General features: G+C 40.3%; 2 protein-coding genes across 2 annotated transcripts; one reads left to right on the forward strand and one right to left on the reverse strand.

Annotated features, from left to right (window-relative positions):
• The first annotated feature begins 686 nt into the window (after window positions 1-686).
• adamtsl2 (ADAMTS-like 2) lies at window positions 687-11,552 on the forward strand. The gene is made up of 19 exons (XM_058374433.1): window positions 687-825; window positions 2,779-2,881; window positions 3,047-3,189; window positions 3,339-3,414; window positions 3,635-3,737; window positions 3,819-3,964; window positions 4,126-4,249; window positions 4,328-4,408; window positions 4,631-4,806; window positions 5,237-5,564; window positions 6,264-6,609; window positions 7,595-7,695; window positions 7,812-7,938; window positions 8,166-8,379; window positions 8,623-8,778; window positions 8,951-9,121; window positions 9,436-9,612; window positions 9,694-9,838; window positions 10,003-11,552. The coding sequence occupies exons 2-19, from the start codon at window positions 2,780-2,782 to the stop codon at window positions 10,122-10,124; spliced, it is 2,838 nt and encodes a 945-aa protein (XP_058230416.1). The 5' UTR covers window positions 687-825; window position 2,779; the 3' UTR covers window positions 10,125-11,552.
• A 255-nt stretch (window positions 11,553-11,807) lies between these two features.
• LOC131343059 (protein FAM163B) lies at window positions 11,808-14,986 on the reverse strand. Its single transcript, XM_058374434.1, has 3 exons — window positions 14,519-14,986; window positions 13,292-13,407; window positions 11,808-12,791 (listed from the first exon to the last, which is right to left on the reverse strand). The coding sequence occupies exons 2-3, from the start codon at window positions 13,382-13,384 to the stop codon at window positions 12,261-12,263; spliced, it is 624 nt and encodes a 207-aa protein (XP_058230417.1). The 5' UTR covers window positions 13,385-13,407; window positions 14,519-14,986; the 3' UTR covers window positions 11,808-12,260.
• Between the last annotated feature and the right edge of the window lie 151 nt (window positions 14,987-15,137).

The raw sequence follows: 15,137 nt of genomic DNA on the forward strand, positions 1-15,137 counted from the left end.
TACTTTGCACATTTCTTAACATACACTCATTCTATATGTATATAATTATATGCACATGGACCTGTATCCATTTAGCACTTCAGTTTGTATAAATTTACGACTAGCATATTCCTATGAGATTTTGTTGTCACCTTTTCTTCATTAACTTTCCTCTCTTCAGGCTTTTTTGTCATCTTTGCTGGCTTGTAATGAATGGACTCCTTCTGCCTCCAGTCATGTGGCCAGGTGTAATGAATGGGTCTATCTGGAGGGGAGCAGCCATGGTTAGGGGTAGCATACAGATTAAATGTTAGCAGGAGGCTGGGAAGAGCCTGATATGAGACAGAGAGGCCAAGAGAAGGGGGTTACGAATGGATTGCTGTGATGCAAAAGGGTGTTCAAGGGCCAGAGGAGGAGGGGAGGGGTGTTGATCTGTGGGAAACGACGACTTCCTCCCTGTCTGTCTGCGAGCCGAGCCCAGTCTGGCAGAGACTCATGGGGCCAGGGCTGTGCTTCACAGCTCAGCAGCGGTAGCAGCCCTCAAGCTTGGCACTAGCTGGAAGAGTGCTTTTCATGTGGGCGTTCCCCTGCACTGCCACTCTCTGGCTAGAAGAGGAGAGTGAGGGTGGGCGGGTGGATGGCAGAGGGGATGGGAGGGAAAGAGGGAGAGAGGAGAGAGAAGGGAGGGGGGTGAGAGGAGGGATGCAGATGTACACCTTACCTTCCTCACAAGACACATCCTCAGAGCACACTGTTACAGACTTATACTGCCACCACCACCAACACCAACACCACCCAAACACTGCCCAGCCACTTCTCAGCTCCACTACAGCCCAAGGACTACAGGTAGGTACATGGGTAAATATTTACTGACTGTGTTTGTGTTTGCCCATGTATATTAACAGAGGAACTTTTTGAGAAGTGACAAGTGAACTAGAAAGAGTAGACACTTGAGCCACAGTAAAACAAACCCAAACAAACAGGGTTGACATTGCTGTAGCATTGCTTTGCTGGTGTAAAACACTGTATTGGAGCAGGGGTTTCTGTAGGATGAGCTACTTTTTATGTGTGCACGGGACAATGTCTTTTAGAACATTTAACATGAATATAAAATGCAATAATGTTTTTATTAATGACTGCAAGTATGTCACTGTTTTAGTGATTAATAATTATTGCTGTGCAATTTCTTTTACAGTTTGAATTAGTGAAGTATGTGGCCTAAGCTGAATTTAGATAACTGTTTTCAAATAAATGTGTTATATTATATTGCACAACAAAATTGCTGAAGGGTTGAAATAAATATTTTAAATATTTTAAGATGCAAGCTTCTTTACTCCTCATCCCTTGTGGAGTTAAATGATTTGTAACTCAAGACAGCAAATCCATTCAGTGTTAGGTGCTAAGTCAGCTTTTGTCTTTAGTAATGAGCCTAAGAAGACGTCGGAGGGCAGATACAATTAAAAATTCAATAATTTAATTGTTCTATATTTAATGAAAAACAATTTGGAATGAAATCCATAGGTATTGATTCTGTGGAAAGTGTCATGTAGTTTGCTATGAAATTTCATCCAATAAAACTTATTTCCGAAACCCAACGGGCATTATTCAGATTCTTTAACAGTGAAATGGATGTTAAGAAAATCATAAAACATTTAAATATTTTGACAAATTTAGTGACATTCAACTTTGTGCTCAAAGAAAACAAACAAAAAAAAAACACACAGCAGATGTACCTTTGTACAAATGAGCAATTCAGTCATTTTGGGGAGATCAATTTCATGAAAAGCCCTTGTTGCCCTTTTGCAGCCATGAGATGTTCATGAAATTTTGGAAACTTCTTCCCTGCCTCTGGGCCTGTATCACTCACTTGCTCACTGGCAATTGACAAGCGAATACCCTGTTGATTTTACCCTTTGGGCTTGCAGAATTGAGCAAGGTGCTGAAAAACAAGGAAGCAGAGCACTAACCCTGGTGAGAAAAAACTCTACCAGAAAAGGATGAGTCTTCCTTCAGCCTCCAGGCCAGGGCTTGCTCCCTTAGTTCCTCTCCCTTGAGGGAATGGTCCTGCTGTCTGTCTGCTGCCAGGAAAAAAACACCTCCCCTTCCCCTGAACAGAGGCCCAAGAGGGGGATTGGGGGATCCTGTGTTTACACTCCTCTATGGACTGAGAAGCCCAGAGGAGGAAGGTCTGTCTCAGCGGCCGTGGGCTTGCTGCACGGATCTGTGGGAGACTGGTGTTTTGGCGAGTTGGCTGAACTCCAGCTGTGTCTGGGCTGGATAATGAACTCCAGGTGTTCCTGTGGGTAGTTTAAGACACCTGTCACCAATATTTAGTGCCAGAAAAAGCCAGACTGCAAACTGAGCTAGACGATCTGTTTGCTTATTTTAAGGAACCAACCTAAATGGAAGCACAGGCCTGATGAGGAGACTGAAAATGATCGAAAGTAGGCATATGAGGTTTTTTCACCAACAAATGTTGTCACTATGTCATTTGATATCTTGGTGCCTAGAGCCACCTGAAATAAAACTGGTAATGGCTCCCTACTGCAAGAATTAGAAATTGAAGTCAGGCAAATGCTCAGATCACTTTTGCAGGTTTCAGGTATGCCTATTAAGTATGCTGCCCATTTCTTCCCGGTCCTGTGTCAAGGCTACTGTGTACAGGCATTTTAGCACACTTTAGGCACAAGACTGTGTTTTCTGACATTTAAGTGTGAACTTGCCTAAAGTCAAGTAATAGAACTAATTTTGCTGCTGTTTTAGAGTCATTTTCCTTTTCTCACATTTTCCCACCCACAGGATGAGGACCTGGTCAAGGGCCCAGTGTGCAGAGTGCTCTGTGGTCCTCCTGGGTCTCATAACACTGGTCTTTTCTTTGGGGAACATCTCAAGTAGAGTACAGGTTGGTAATGACCAATCATCTTCATTTTCTGCATTGTAAAGTTCAACAAATTTCTTTAAATGATCATAATTGGAGCAGTATACAGGCTTTTAAAGGTTGTATTCAGCATAGAAGCTGGCTTCCAATTTTCACTTGCTTCCTGAACAGACTCTTTGTTTGTGGCAGGATGAGGGTGTAGCCTCTAACAGTCTGGAAGACGGGCTAGAGGTGACTACTTATTGGTGGGGGGAATGGGCAAAGTGGACAGCCTGTACACGCACTTGTGGAGGGGGGGTCATGTCTCAGGAGAGACACTGTCTTAAGCAAAGGTCAGTGGATTCCATACAAACACTACCTTAAATAAAAATTTGGATGATCTAATTTTTATGCACTTTGCAAAAGTGGTGTTTAAAAGTGCTCAGAGATGCTTAAAATGTCATTTAAATAATCTAATCACACATATCTCTTTCATTTAAAGAAAGAGAACAACAACTGGTAAGGACAACATGACATGCACAGGGAGTGCAAAAAGGTACCATCTCTGTAATACGAAGGTTAGTTCATGCGCTCAGTCTTGCTTTTCCTTTGAAACACAATATGCATTTGCACCTCAGAAATACAATACAGACACCCCAACAGGGCGGGTAATTAAGCTACTTTTTTTACTTGAAATATCGATGAGTAAATGACCGACCCATCATTTAATTTCCCACTAGAGAATGACAAACAGACCACTGATATGGTCACTCAATCGCAACTGACTGTGATTTTCAGGAATGCCCCTCAACTGGAAGGAGTTTCCGAGAGGAGCAGTGCTGGTCATTTAACTCTCAGGTGTTTAATGGAAAGAACTACCACTGGAAACCCCTTTACCCAGGTACTTGTCATTAGAATGAATACACATTTTGCAAATGCATGTTTAAGCTGAAAGACCAACACCCCGTTTGTAATTCTATAGATGACTACGTTCACATCTCCAGCAATCCCTGTGACCTTCATTGCACTACATCAGATGGTCAGAGGCAGCTGATGGTACCAGCCCGGGATGGAACTTCCTGCAAGTACAGCAATTACAGAGGCGTCTGTGTTGATGGCAGGTGTGAGGTAAATATATAGACCTCAAGATCATGTTACTCAACAGTTCCGATAAGCAGGATCTATACAAGAATTATTCAGGAACACCCATTCAAGGCTCTACTTATCAAGTCATAGGTCGATGTGCTTTTGAAACACATTATGCTTCAGTGTGTTATAACTCTCTGCAGCCTATAGGATGCGACGGCATCCTTTTCTCTCCCAACACACTGGATAAGTGTGGAGTGTGTCAAGGAGATGGGAGCAGCTGTAGTAGGATAACTGGAAACTTTCGCCGTGGATCTTCCAGCCTTGGTAAGGATACCCATATACCTCATTTAGAATAATAAGTCAACTCGAAGACATGAACACCTTTGTTTTCTTTTTTTCCAGGATATTCCTTCATTACCCAGATCCCCGAGGGCTCATGGGACATCCAGATCATTGAGAGAAAGAAGTCTCCAGATATACTAGGTGTGTACCCATAAAACCAGAGCGATTTTTTTTTTTTTTTTTTACAAATGAGTGAATGAATAATATGATGACTAAAATAGTTTGCAAGCCAAGTGTGATATGATTCTTTAAAGGAAGAAAAATAGAAGACAATTTACTTTATTTTCAAAATTTTACAATTACCATGTCCTATCACTGGGCAATCAAACAAACAAAATTTGAATGAACTTCATTGTTTTACAGCTGTGACAGATCAAGCAGGAAACTTCTTCTTTAACGGCGCCTACAAGGTGGACAGCCCTCAGAACTTCCATGTGGCAGGGACGATCTTCAAGTACCGGAGGCCCACCGATGTGTATGAGACGGGGATTGAGTACATCGTGGCGAAAGGGCCCATCAATCAGCCCATCAATGTTCTGGTACTGTAGCTGCGGTCCTTCCTCCCGCCGCCAAGGGCCCCTGGGTAATCTCACTTGGCTAGCTGACCCTGCCTTTGTCTTAATGTGGGCCTCAGGTGCCATGGCTCATACTAAAAAAGCTGTAACAATGTAATACATTGCCACTGGAGCAATGATCCCAAATGTCAGTCTTGCACTGGCCTATGAAATGACCCCAGAAGGACATGAGTATGTGATTTGTACTGATAAAAACTGCTGCGGCATTTTCATAGTGTCTTCTCAATGGACAGCGGAGCTCCTGTTAATGGTTGGTTATAATAACTGCAAAGGACAATACATGAGAAGCGTTTATCCTGAACATTTATTAAACATATTCACACATTTATGGAATCTTTGTTTCCCTCTTTAATTCATATGTTACCTGTCTGCTTCTTATCTCCTGTCTTCCAAGGTTTGGAACCAGAATGGTCGCAACCCTTATATCACCTATGAGTATACAGTGATGCGTGACCCTCTTACTCCAATCTCCCAGCCACCCATGTACACTGGCTCAGATGGAGGATCCAGCCACCAAGTCTCCATGGAGATCAACAATGTGTCACCTCACAATGAGACTGTGAATGACAAGTCTCTCCCAGAGACACAGAGGAAGCAGGTGAGGATACAGAACATTGGGCCTGCAGCAGTGGATAAGCCTGGCGAGGAGACCAATGAAGTATATGAAGACACAGCTGCTGTAGACTGTGATCAGGATGCTCCAAAACCCCCACATTACCCAGGTAGGATATATGTATAATATTGGGTTATTCATTAAAGACAGTCATCTGTGATATAAATGGGAAAGTTTGTTTCCATAATTTTGATCAGCCGTACAGTAGTGATACAACCAAACGTGGTACTGATGCACCATACCAATAATTTCATAATAAATAAGGGAGAGATGGATATAGTTCACCTTGAACTTCTTGACTTGATTCATGAGCAGCCACACAAAATGAAAACATTTTTAAGCCTAGATATATCTTTGACATGCTGTCACAGTAGTTCAGTACATTTCTTCTCTGGGCACAGCTGCATTCATTATGAAAAGAGTTCAGTTTCAGAGTTGATTGCCCAGTAGCCCAATAGCCTGTTATTGTCCTCTAACTGTGGCAGGGTACCATTCTGCCTTCTCAGTTCCTCAACTACTCATAATGCCAGCTACCACAACCTCATTGGAAAGAGGGCAGCCAGTGACTCTAAGGTGGTCCTCTCAATTGCCGATGCCAGTTTACTCTGGAATGCCTTTTGATTCAGACTCAAATACTGTGAAAGTCTGAATATTTATTTTTAGAGAGGATCTATTTGTCATGGTTTGTAGTATTTTTTTTTAGTCAGCTATTCTGTCTTTCTCTAGTCACCATCATATCTTGAAGCTCATATCATCCGTAATGCCTCTATTTCTAATGCATGTCCTTTATAACTTTTTGTCTGCAAAGATGGAAATAGCAGCTGGCCAAGTGGAGTGGTTGCCCCTGGCAGTGTGCCTGCAAGCAGACCTGCAGAGGAGATGGTGGATTCTGCAAATTTCATATGGAGGATGTTTCTTGCACGTTGCACACTGCACATTAACATTTCTACAAATCAGCTTCTTAGTGACAGAGAAAGCCTCATCACTGAAGCAGAGCCAGCCGAGTTGGACTACAGCAGCTCAGAGCAAGGGAACCTCAATGGTTCACTGCTTGAGTTCTCTCTAGGCCGGCGGCGGAATGAAACAGGAGATCTTTTCCAGAACAGGACACTAATTTCCAGCTCAAGGAACAGCAGCCGCAGCAATCGCACTAGGTAAACAAAATCATGAATCATGTATCTCTTGTCTTAATCTCAGGACGGGGTTGTGTCATATACCTTATCAAGATGTTCCAGCATTTAGAAACCTTAGGGTTGTGATATTTGCATCATTTAGACCATACTTAATGCAGTGAGGTCACATGTGACACATGTGCATTGTAATTAATAGAACCTGCATTGTAGCCCTCTCTAACAGACATGAAGATATGCAGGATAGCTATGCTCATATCTATGCTCATGTGGGACAGTCCAGCTCATAGGGAATGGAATGTGCTCTAGAGTCTCCTCGGAGTCTCCTGCTTTTTTACACTCTTTGAGACATTCAGAGAGTGGTGAGGAGAGACAGCCAAGTGGAGGGCTGGTGGGATTGCATTCCATCATATTTATAATTCATGTTGGCTTTCTTGCAGTGTCCAAACACCGCTTCACCAGCCTCTCTGCCAAAGATCATAAAACACATCACATGACACACCCTTTCACACACTTAGAGGAAAAGAGATCCCAGGCGAAGAATGAGAGAGAGGCAGATAGACTAAGACTGAAGATGATGGTCTTTCAAAGAGAAATAATTGATGGGGTTTTGGTATTTATGGGAAGAGGGCAGCATAGATCACACTATGACCATGCCAGTCCAGTCAGCTAAATTTACATGAATCACAAGGTCTTATTTTTGGCTCTAGTTTACAGGAATCACAATGGGTTCATATTATTCTTTATATATATATATATATATATATATATATATATATATATATATATATATATATATATATATATATATATATATATATATATATATATATATAAAACGGTTTTAAAATAAAAATAAAATAAAAACTGTGGTTGAGACCAAATTACCACTTGGAATGACAACATAAATAAATAATAAATTCACATGCATTGTAAAATATATGATGAAATGGCTGTTACTGATCGAGCCTGATATATAGCCATTGATGCCTTGATCCCAACTGCACAGGAGCCAGCAAAGGGTTACCGGGAAGAACAAACTGAGTTCTGCAGATATGTATCGTTGGAAACTGTCTTCTCAGGAACCATGCAGCATGACATGCTCGATAGGTACCAACTAGACCGTACACCCACACCAGTATTTCAATAATAAAAGTGGTTCTTGGACATGCTAAATGGATTTCATTTTCATTTAAATGTTATTTGCTATTTTATTTTGGTGATAGGTGTGACAAAGTCCTTTGCTATGTGTGTACGATATGATGGTGTTGAGGTGGATGACTCTTACTGTGACGCTTTGACTCGCCCTGAACCTGTGCATGATTTCTGCATTGGAAGGGAGTGCCAACCAAGGCATGTATGCCATTCTAATTAAAATATGCACTTGAGCACAAAGAGGGTACTCTTCATGAAACTACACTGCTGTGGTAAATTATATATAGAATATCATATTTGTACAATAACAATGTTATGTTCTTTTTTTTTTTTTTCAAAAGTTTCTCAAGTGAACAGAGAGTAACTATAAATGAAAGCTAATGTTGCTCAATCACTCTGGCATCACATCACTTTCATACCTGCAGGTGGGAGGCCAGCAGTTGGAGTGAGTGCTCACGGACATGTGGTGAGGGTTTTCAGTTCCGGCTAGTGCGTTGCTGGAAGATGCTAGCCCCTGGCCTGGATAGCTCAGTCTACAGCGAGCTGTGCACGGATGCTGAGCTAGAGCGCCCTCCGGAGCGACGGCCCTGCAAGAGCCCCACCTGTGGCCCACAGTGGGAGATGGCTGAGTGGTTAGAGGTGGTTCAACAACGACTTGCATTTTGCTTGTTTATTATTTTTATTATTATAAAAATGTCATCAAAATGTTAATTGTCTGTGATTGCATGACTTACTACATTAAAAGTGGTTCTTTAAAGTACAATTTTACTTTCTTTAACTTCACACTCTACTTGCGGGCTTGCATGATTCAAAGAAGGTTCAAGGAAAGTCATCCGTTGGTTATAGGCAGTACATAGCACTAAGTTGTCCATTTTTGTGCAGTGCCCAGCAAAATGTGGCCACAGAAGTTTAGTGACTCGTGAAGTCAGGTGCTCAGATGAAGTCAGGCCATGTGATGAGACAACTCGACCACCATCATCCAAGAACTGCACTGGTCCACCCTGTGATCGCCAGTGGACAGTCTCCATGTGGGGCCCGGTAAGCTTCATAGAAGAGCAGTCAAGCAGGCAGACATAAATCGCTAACATTGTTATGCTTCAGAGTTACCACATTAGAGTTAGATACTTTGAACTGCACTGAATTCTTTCAAACATGATCATAATCTTGTTCAAGAACAGAGACATATAGAATATTGTTGTCTACTATCCAGTGCTCAGGTCCATGTGGGCAGGGGAAGATGGTACGGCATGTGTACTGCAAAACACCTGAAGGCCGTGTGGTGCCTGAATCTCAGTGTTCACAAGAGAACAAACCATTGGCTACTCATCCCTGTGGAGATAAAGAGTGCCCACCGCACTGGCTGGTTCAAGACTGGGAAAGGGTAAGCAACTGAACTTCAAGTTCAAGTAAACTGAGCTTCTTAATGAGTTTTGGGGCTTTGTCCAAATGTCAATTTGGGTTTTTATCTATAAATTGTGGGCTACCGCCTAGATTCTTTCTTTCCTTGTTTGTTAAGATGGAGAGCTCATTAGTGTAATCAGGGGGTGTTTTTGCAGAGTTGGAACAAATACTTTTAGACATTCTCATGAAATTCTGAGAAGCCAAAATTGCATAGATAAGTGGCAAATAATTCATTATGGGTTATACTCAAGGATGTATGCTGAGCCTTTTCTCAAAGTAGACTTCTCACTTCAGTGCAACACAACATGTGGACGTGGTGTAAAGAGGAGGACTGTACTATGCGTCGGCATCACAGGTGGCAAGTTTCAAATCCATGAGGATGAGGAATGTGATGCTAGCAAGCAACCCGAGGACGAGGACACTTGCTTTGAGAGGCCTTGTTTCAAGTGGTATACAACACCTTGGTCTGAGGTAGCTGCTTTTTAACTAGGAATATGGATGTGAATGTATATTGAGTGTATATTAAAACTTTGGCTGTTACTTGAATTACAGTGCACCAAGACATGTGGTGTGGGGGTGAGAATGAGGGATGTGAAATGCTACCAGGGAAGAGAACTTGTTCGTGGATGTGACCCTCTGACTAAGCCTGTTAACAAACAGGCCTGTGCATTGCAACCTTGTCCCACTGAACCACCAGGTAAACCTCAAAGTTATAAGGAATGGTGCTCCTGCACTTTGTAGAAGTTGGTTAATACTCTGCTTGCAGACTGTAGACTAATGGCTATACCGGTTTTACCTAGAATAAATTTAGTTCCTTGAAAAGGTAATTGTCTGATAAGGTGTGCTGATTTTTCAATACAGATGACAACTGCCAGGATCGTCCCAGCACCAACTGCTCTCTGGCTATTAAAGTCAACCTTTGCAGTCACTGGTATTACAGCAAGGCCTGTTGCCATTCATGCCGAAATCAACGTGCCACCTAGTTTTTCCCACTGGGGAAAAAGTTAATGCACTTAAATCGGGACCATTGGGTAATATGCAAAAACTAGAATTTCATAGGAGGCAGTTATTGAATATCTATTATCCACAGACAGTGGCAGACATCTGGAATCTTAAAACGTCTCGGTTTACCCATTAATCCCCCCCTTTTTTTTTTGTTTTAAAACTAGGTATATTAAACTACCATTGATGTCAGTATTTTAGTAGCAATATCTGTTTTATGACAAAGTCCTACAACTGTGGGATACATTTAGGAAACTTTAAATTATTTTGATTATTGCTCCAGTCAACCATAATTATAACGCTTGAGCATATTTATGATCCATCAAACTGGCACTGATGATAGTCAGTACTGAATATAACCATGAGCTTAAGATGAACGATTTGTACATATGAATACAAACTGGCACTTCATCCACTGCTAGTTACAATGCTCTGCTGGTTTCTTGGTATCTGATTTAACGGTTACTGGACCATTGCTTTTCTATTGTTTATTTATTAGTCAGAGCAGGTGTTTGGTTAAACATCCCACGTTCACCACTCATTCTGACTATATTTCTGCAGTCAGCAGCTGTTTTGGACAGCAGGGAACAACAAATACCCTTTTTACTTGATTTTCCTGAGACGTATTATGTGTAATTGACTGTGACCTGGCACTTGAACATGTAATATTTTAAACTGTATGCAATTTATATATTTCTCCTTTGTGGCACAGTCCAGTTAATATAATATACATTGTTGTTACCTCAGTGTAAAGAATAAACAATTACAAAAAATAAATAAATAAATAAAATAAATGTCGTAATTTTATTGTAGAAAAAAAATGCACATTTTGTTACCTCTCAGAGCATGATAAATAAGATTCCATTTCTAATCCAACCATATGCAGCATTTTTCATGCATATTACAGTTTTTACTTTTCAAGGCTTGAATAAAAACAATAACTTTTGACAGATATTGAAATAACTGTCTTGGTTGATTTAAAATAACCACTGCAGTTACTCAGTAAGCGTAACAACATTCAGATCCTTCTACCCTCAATGTGACAGACTGTAACATGATGTGGACTGCCATTCCAACATTTCTTTTTTACTTTTGCCAAAGTGGTGAACAGCTATCTGAGTGAAAGAACTTGCGCCATCTGCTGGTTTACTTACAACTCGCACACTGATGCTTCACTTGCTGATCAACGATGGAAAAGTCTTCCAAATTCTTGTTCATTAAAATGACCTGACAGGAATGTGTAATATCTCTCATTCTGGTCATTGGGATGAATCTATTTACTTGCGTTCCGTAAAGTGAAAGAAGGAAAACATTAAGAAACGTGTAGCGATATTAGTGAACTTATATATTTTTTAAAAAAATCAAAAGGTTACAAATTATCCTTTTATTTTTTTGACCACTACACTAGTGCATGTAATTCTATATTATAAAAAAAATGAAAATAAATATTACCTGTGCTTTGATAAACAGCCTGTGTCTCTATCCTTTCTGAGTCCATCTGTCTCCGCTCATTCATGACAGCGATGGATTTTTGGAGGCTTTTTACTATTCCAAAGCAAAAACAAAGCTGTATCTGCTGTGAGAAAGACAGCAATCAATCGTTCTAGCACATGGTACAGTTTGTTTATTATTATTATTATTATTATTATTATTATTATTATTATTGTTGTTGTTGTTGTTGTCATTATTATTATATTTACATATTTATGAACACCTTCGGTCACTAATAGTAGTTTTAAAAAAATGTAATTAATTAATTAATTAATTAATTAAAATTTAATTGTTACTGATAAACTTATATCTAATTTGTGTACCTTGTACAAGTCTAATTAGTCTTGTGATAAACAAAACATACAACAATTCCATAAAACATTTTTTTTAAACATAAACGCATGTACAGATATTGATAGCATATCTCAGGTTCATTATCATATTCTTCTTTGTTGTTGTCCATAAACACAAAGTCTTTTAACACTATCAAGGTTTATATTGTTAATTATCCTCCAACACACTTCCACAGTTCAGATACCCCATGTAAATCTTTATATCCTTTCCAGATAAAAAGCAACGTGAACCCGCTCTAGTAAATGAAGTCTCAACACAGGTCTTCATAAGAATTACACATCAGTACTGATGCTCTGGTGTGTGACCACCTCCCTCATAGTTATAGAACGTATGAGGTTAAGCTGGTTAAAGCTCGATATGTCTGTAGGCAAGTCTAACTCTTGCTGCTCTAAGCTCCTGTAGCTGATCCTTCCTCCTCCGTTCCTTACTTCCTGCTGCTCTGGGGGTAGGTAGAAGGGCAGTAGGCCAGAGCATGAGGGGCAGAACATGTATGAGCGTATGGGAGCAGGGGATAGAGCCGGGCTATAGCGTCTGCAGATTGCCGGCCCGTTGGGCTTGTGAAGCTCTGCGGTTGTGAGAAACTGCTTAGAGAATGATTGTTCTGGAAGAGATATAATACTCAGTGGGCTTGGTGAAGTCAAAACACTTGGAGGACTTGGAGGGCTTGGTGGTTGCAGAGAATGCGGGTGGATTGCAGAGTCTGACTGATGTGCTGAACTGGGTAAGGATTTGGTGAAGTCAGGCTCCTCCTCCTCCTCCTCCTCCTCCTCCATCTCCGACCCATCACTCTTACAACAGTAATACTAGCAGAGTCATAGGAGGTCAAGAGGTTTGATGATGTAAGTGGGTTTCAAAAAATTAGGAGAGATAAAAAAACAAAACAGGTGACTGATTCTGAATAATAAATATTTACAAATATTTACAATCTATATTTTTGACTGGGTACCAAAGGATACCCTGAATAATACCCTAAACAATGTTACATAACCATAAAACATACACACAAATCCCAGGCTACCATATTAAATGTCAACATAAAACCTATATGAAGTAGTGAATAGTAGACTTGGTATGTTTTGGGAATCTCAGGCAGATCCTATCACAATTGCTATCAAAATTTACATGTCTGTCAGAAAACATGGTGTCTGCAGCTTTAATACACAATGTTTCGTTTTCTTCTAGTTAATAGGCCTATATGAACCTAGAATTTTATTTCTATTTTTATAATGAGCTTAGTTACAGCTACTTTCTAGATTTATTTACCCAGCAGTAGCAAACTTTTAGTGGAAAAATGTTTGTTTACCTGCAGCCTACAGCAACACAGCACCGTAACAATAGTCAGTAAGATGACCGCAGCTATGATTCCACCTGTGATGACCACCGTTCCGGCTGTCATTCGAAATCTTCTCCATCAACAACCTGCATATTTAGAAGAGAAGAAGTACGAATTTCCACAAAAATGCCCTGTTTTTTTTTTTTTTTTTTTGAAGTGAGCATTTGTCTGTGAGCATCAATGTGCATTTGTTTGATGTGTATAAGAGGACCTACACAGACCAGGCATAACATTATGACCACCTGCCTAATATTGTGTTGGTCCCCCTTTTGCTGCCAAAACAGCCCTGACCCGTCATGCGCTGTGTATTCTGACACTTTTCTATCAGAACCAGCATTAACTTTTTTAGCAATCTGAGCAACAGTAGCTCGTCTGTTGGATCGGATCACACAGGCCAACTTTCCATCCCCACATGCATCAATGAGCCTTGGCCCCCATGACCCTGTCACCGGTTCACCACGGTTCCTTCCTTGGACCACTTTTGATAGATACTGACCACTGCAGACCGGGAACACCCACAAGAGCTGCAGTTTTGGAGATGCTCTGATCCAGCCGTCTAACCATCACAATTTGGCCCTTTGTCAAACTCGGCCAAATCCTTACACTTGTCCATTTTTCCTGCTTCTAACACATCAACTTTGAGGACAAAATGTTCACTTGCTGCTTAATATAATTTAGCCTAAAATAATGATGAGGAGATAATCAAATCACTTGTCAGTGGTCATATAAGTTATGCCTGATCGGTGTTTGAATGTATGTTTTTTGCCCAGAAAAATAAGTGATGTATAGCAGTGGTCCTATGACCAATTACAGTCCAATTAAGTACCCTAAATTATATGGAACGGTTTTAAAGTGAAATATTTAGAGCCTAATGAAGGTGAAAAAATTTGTAACCTTGTTGATTCCACCACAGAGACAAAGCAAAAAAATAATTATATATATATATATATAATATATATATATATATATATATATATATATATATATATATATATATATATATATATATATGAAATTTATACATATATATATATATATATATATATATATATATATATATATATATATATATATGAATTTATCAAATATATATATATATATATATATAATAATTTGCGTTTTTAGGTCTCAGGTCAGTTATATATCAGTTATATTTACAGATAGAGAGAACAATAGAGAACAATAAACAGTTATTACCGGTCAGAAGCTCCTGAGTGTTGATGAGGTCCAGTGGCTCTGTGACTGTCCGCCCTTCTGATCTCTGAGTCTCGCGCCAAAAGTCTTCAACTCGGCAAGCCACTGTATTCAGTCCACTCCAACACCTCTAACATATAGAGGCTATTCCAGGAAAAACACTGGACACTTCCATGTGTCGAGATATTCGACAAAAAACCCTACCCCTAATATAAAACCTGAAATGTTACCTGCTGTTCCTCAGCTCCTTAATTCTCCTCAGGAATTTTACGATATGAGACACACGATGCCGCTTCCTTTTTTAGAGGAAAACCTTTCTTCAAAATGTAGCATTTCCCTAATCGCTATTGAAAACGAGCAGCATGGCGACATGCGGCTCCATGTCCTGAGGTAAAGTGCGGCTTTCTAACAATTAGCTTAGCATTTCTCTCACAGTCCACAGCGCGCGACGCTTTTTGGTGACTCCATAAGCGCACGCGGCGGCACGCGCCCCTCCGGCGAGCATGGTCCCAAACCTCAGGACACAGTGTGGAACATGTAGAGAGCACTGTTTACACACACACACGTGAATCAGTCACTCTGGGTTGGAGAGATTTAAATGTTATTCTGAACGTAGCTTGTT

Source organism: Hemibagrus wyckioides, linkage group LG22 (genome assembly GCF_019097595.1).
Source record: "Hemibagrus wyckioides isolate EC202008001 linkage group LG22, SWU_Hwy_1.0, whole genome shotgun sequence".
Lineage (NCBI taxonomy): Eukaryota > Metazoa > Chordata > Actinopteri > Siluriformes > Bagridae > Hemibagrus > Hemibagrus wyckioides.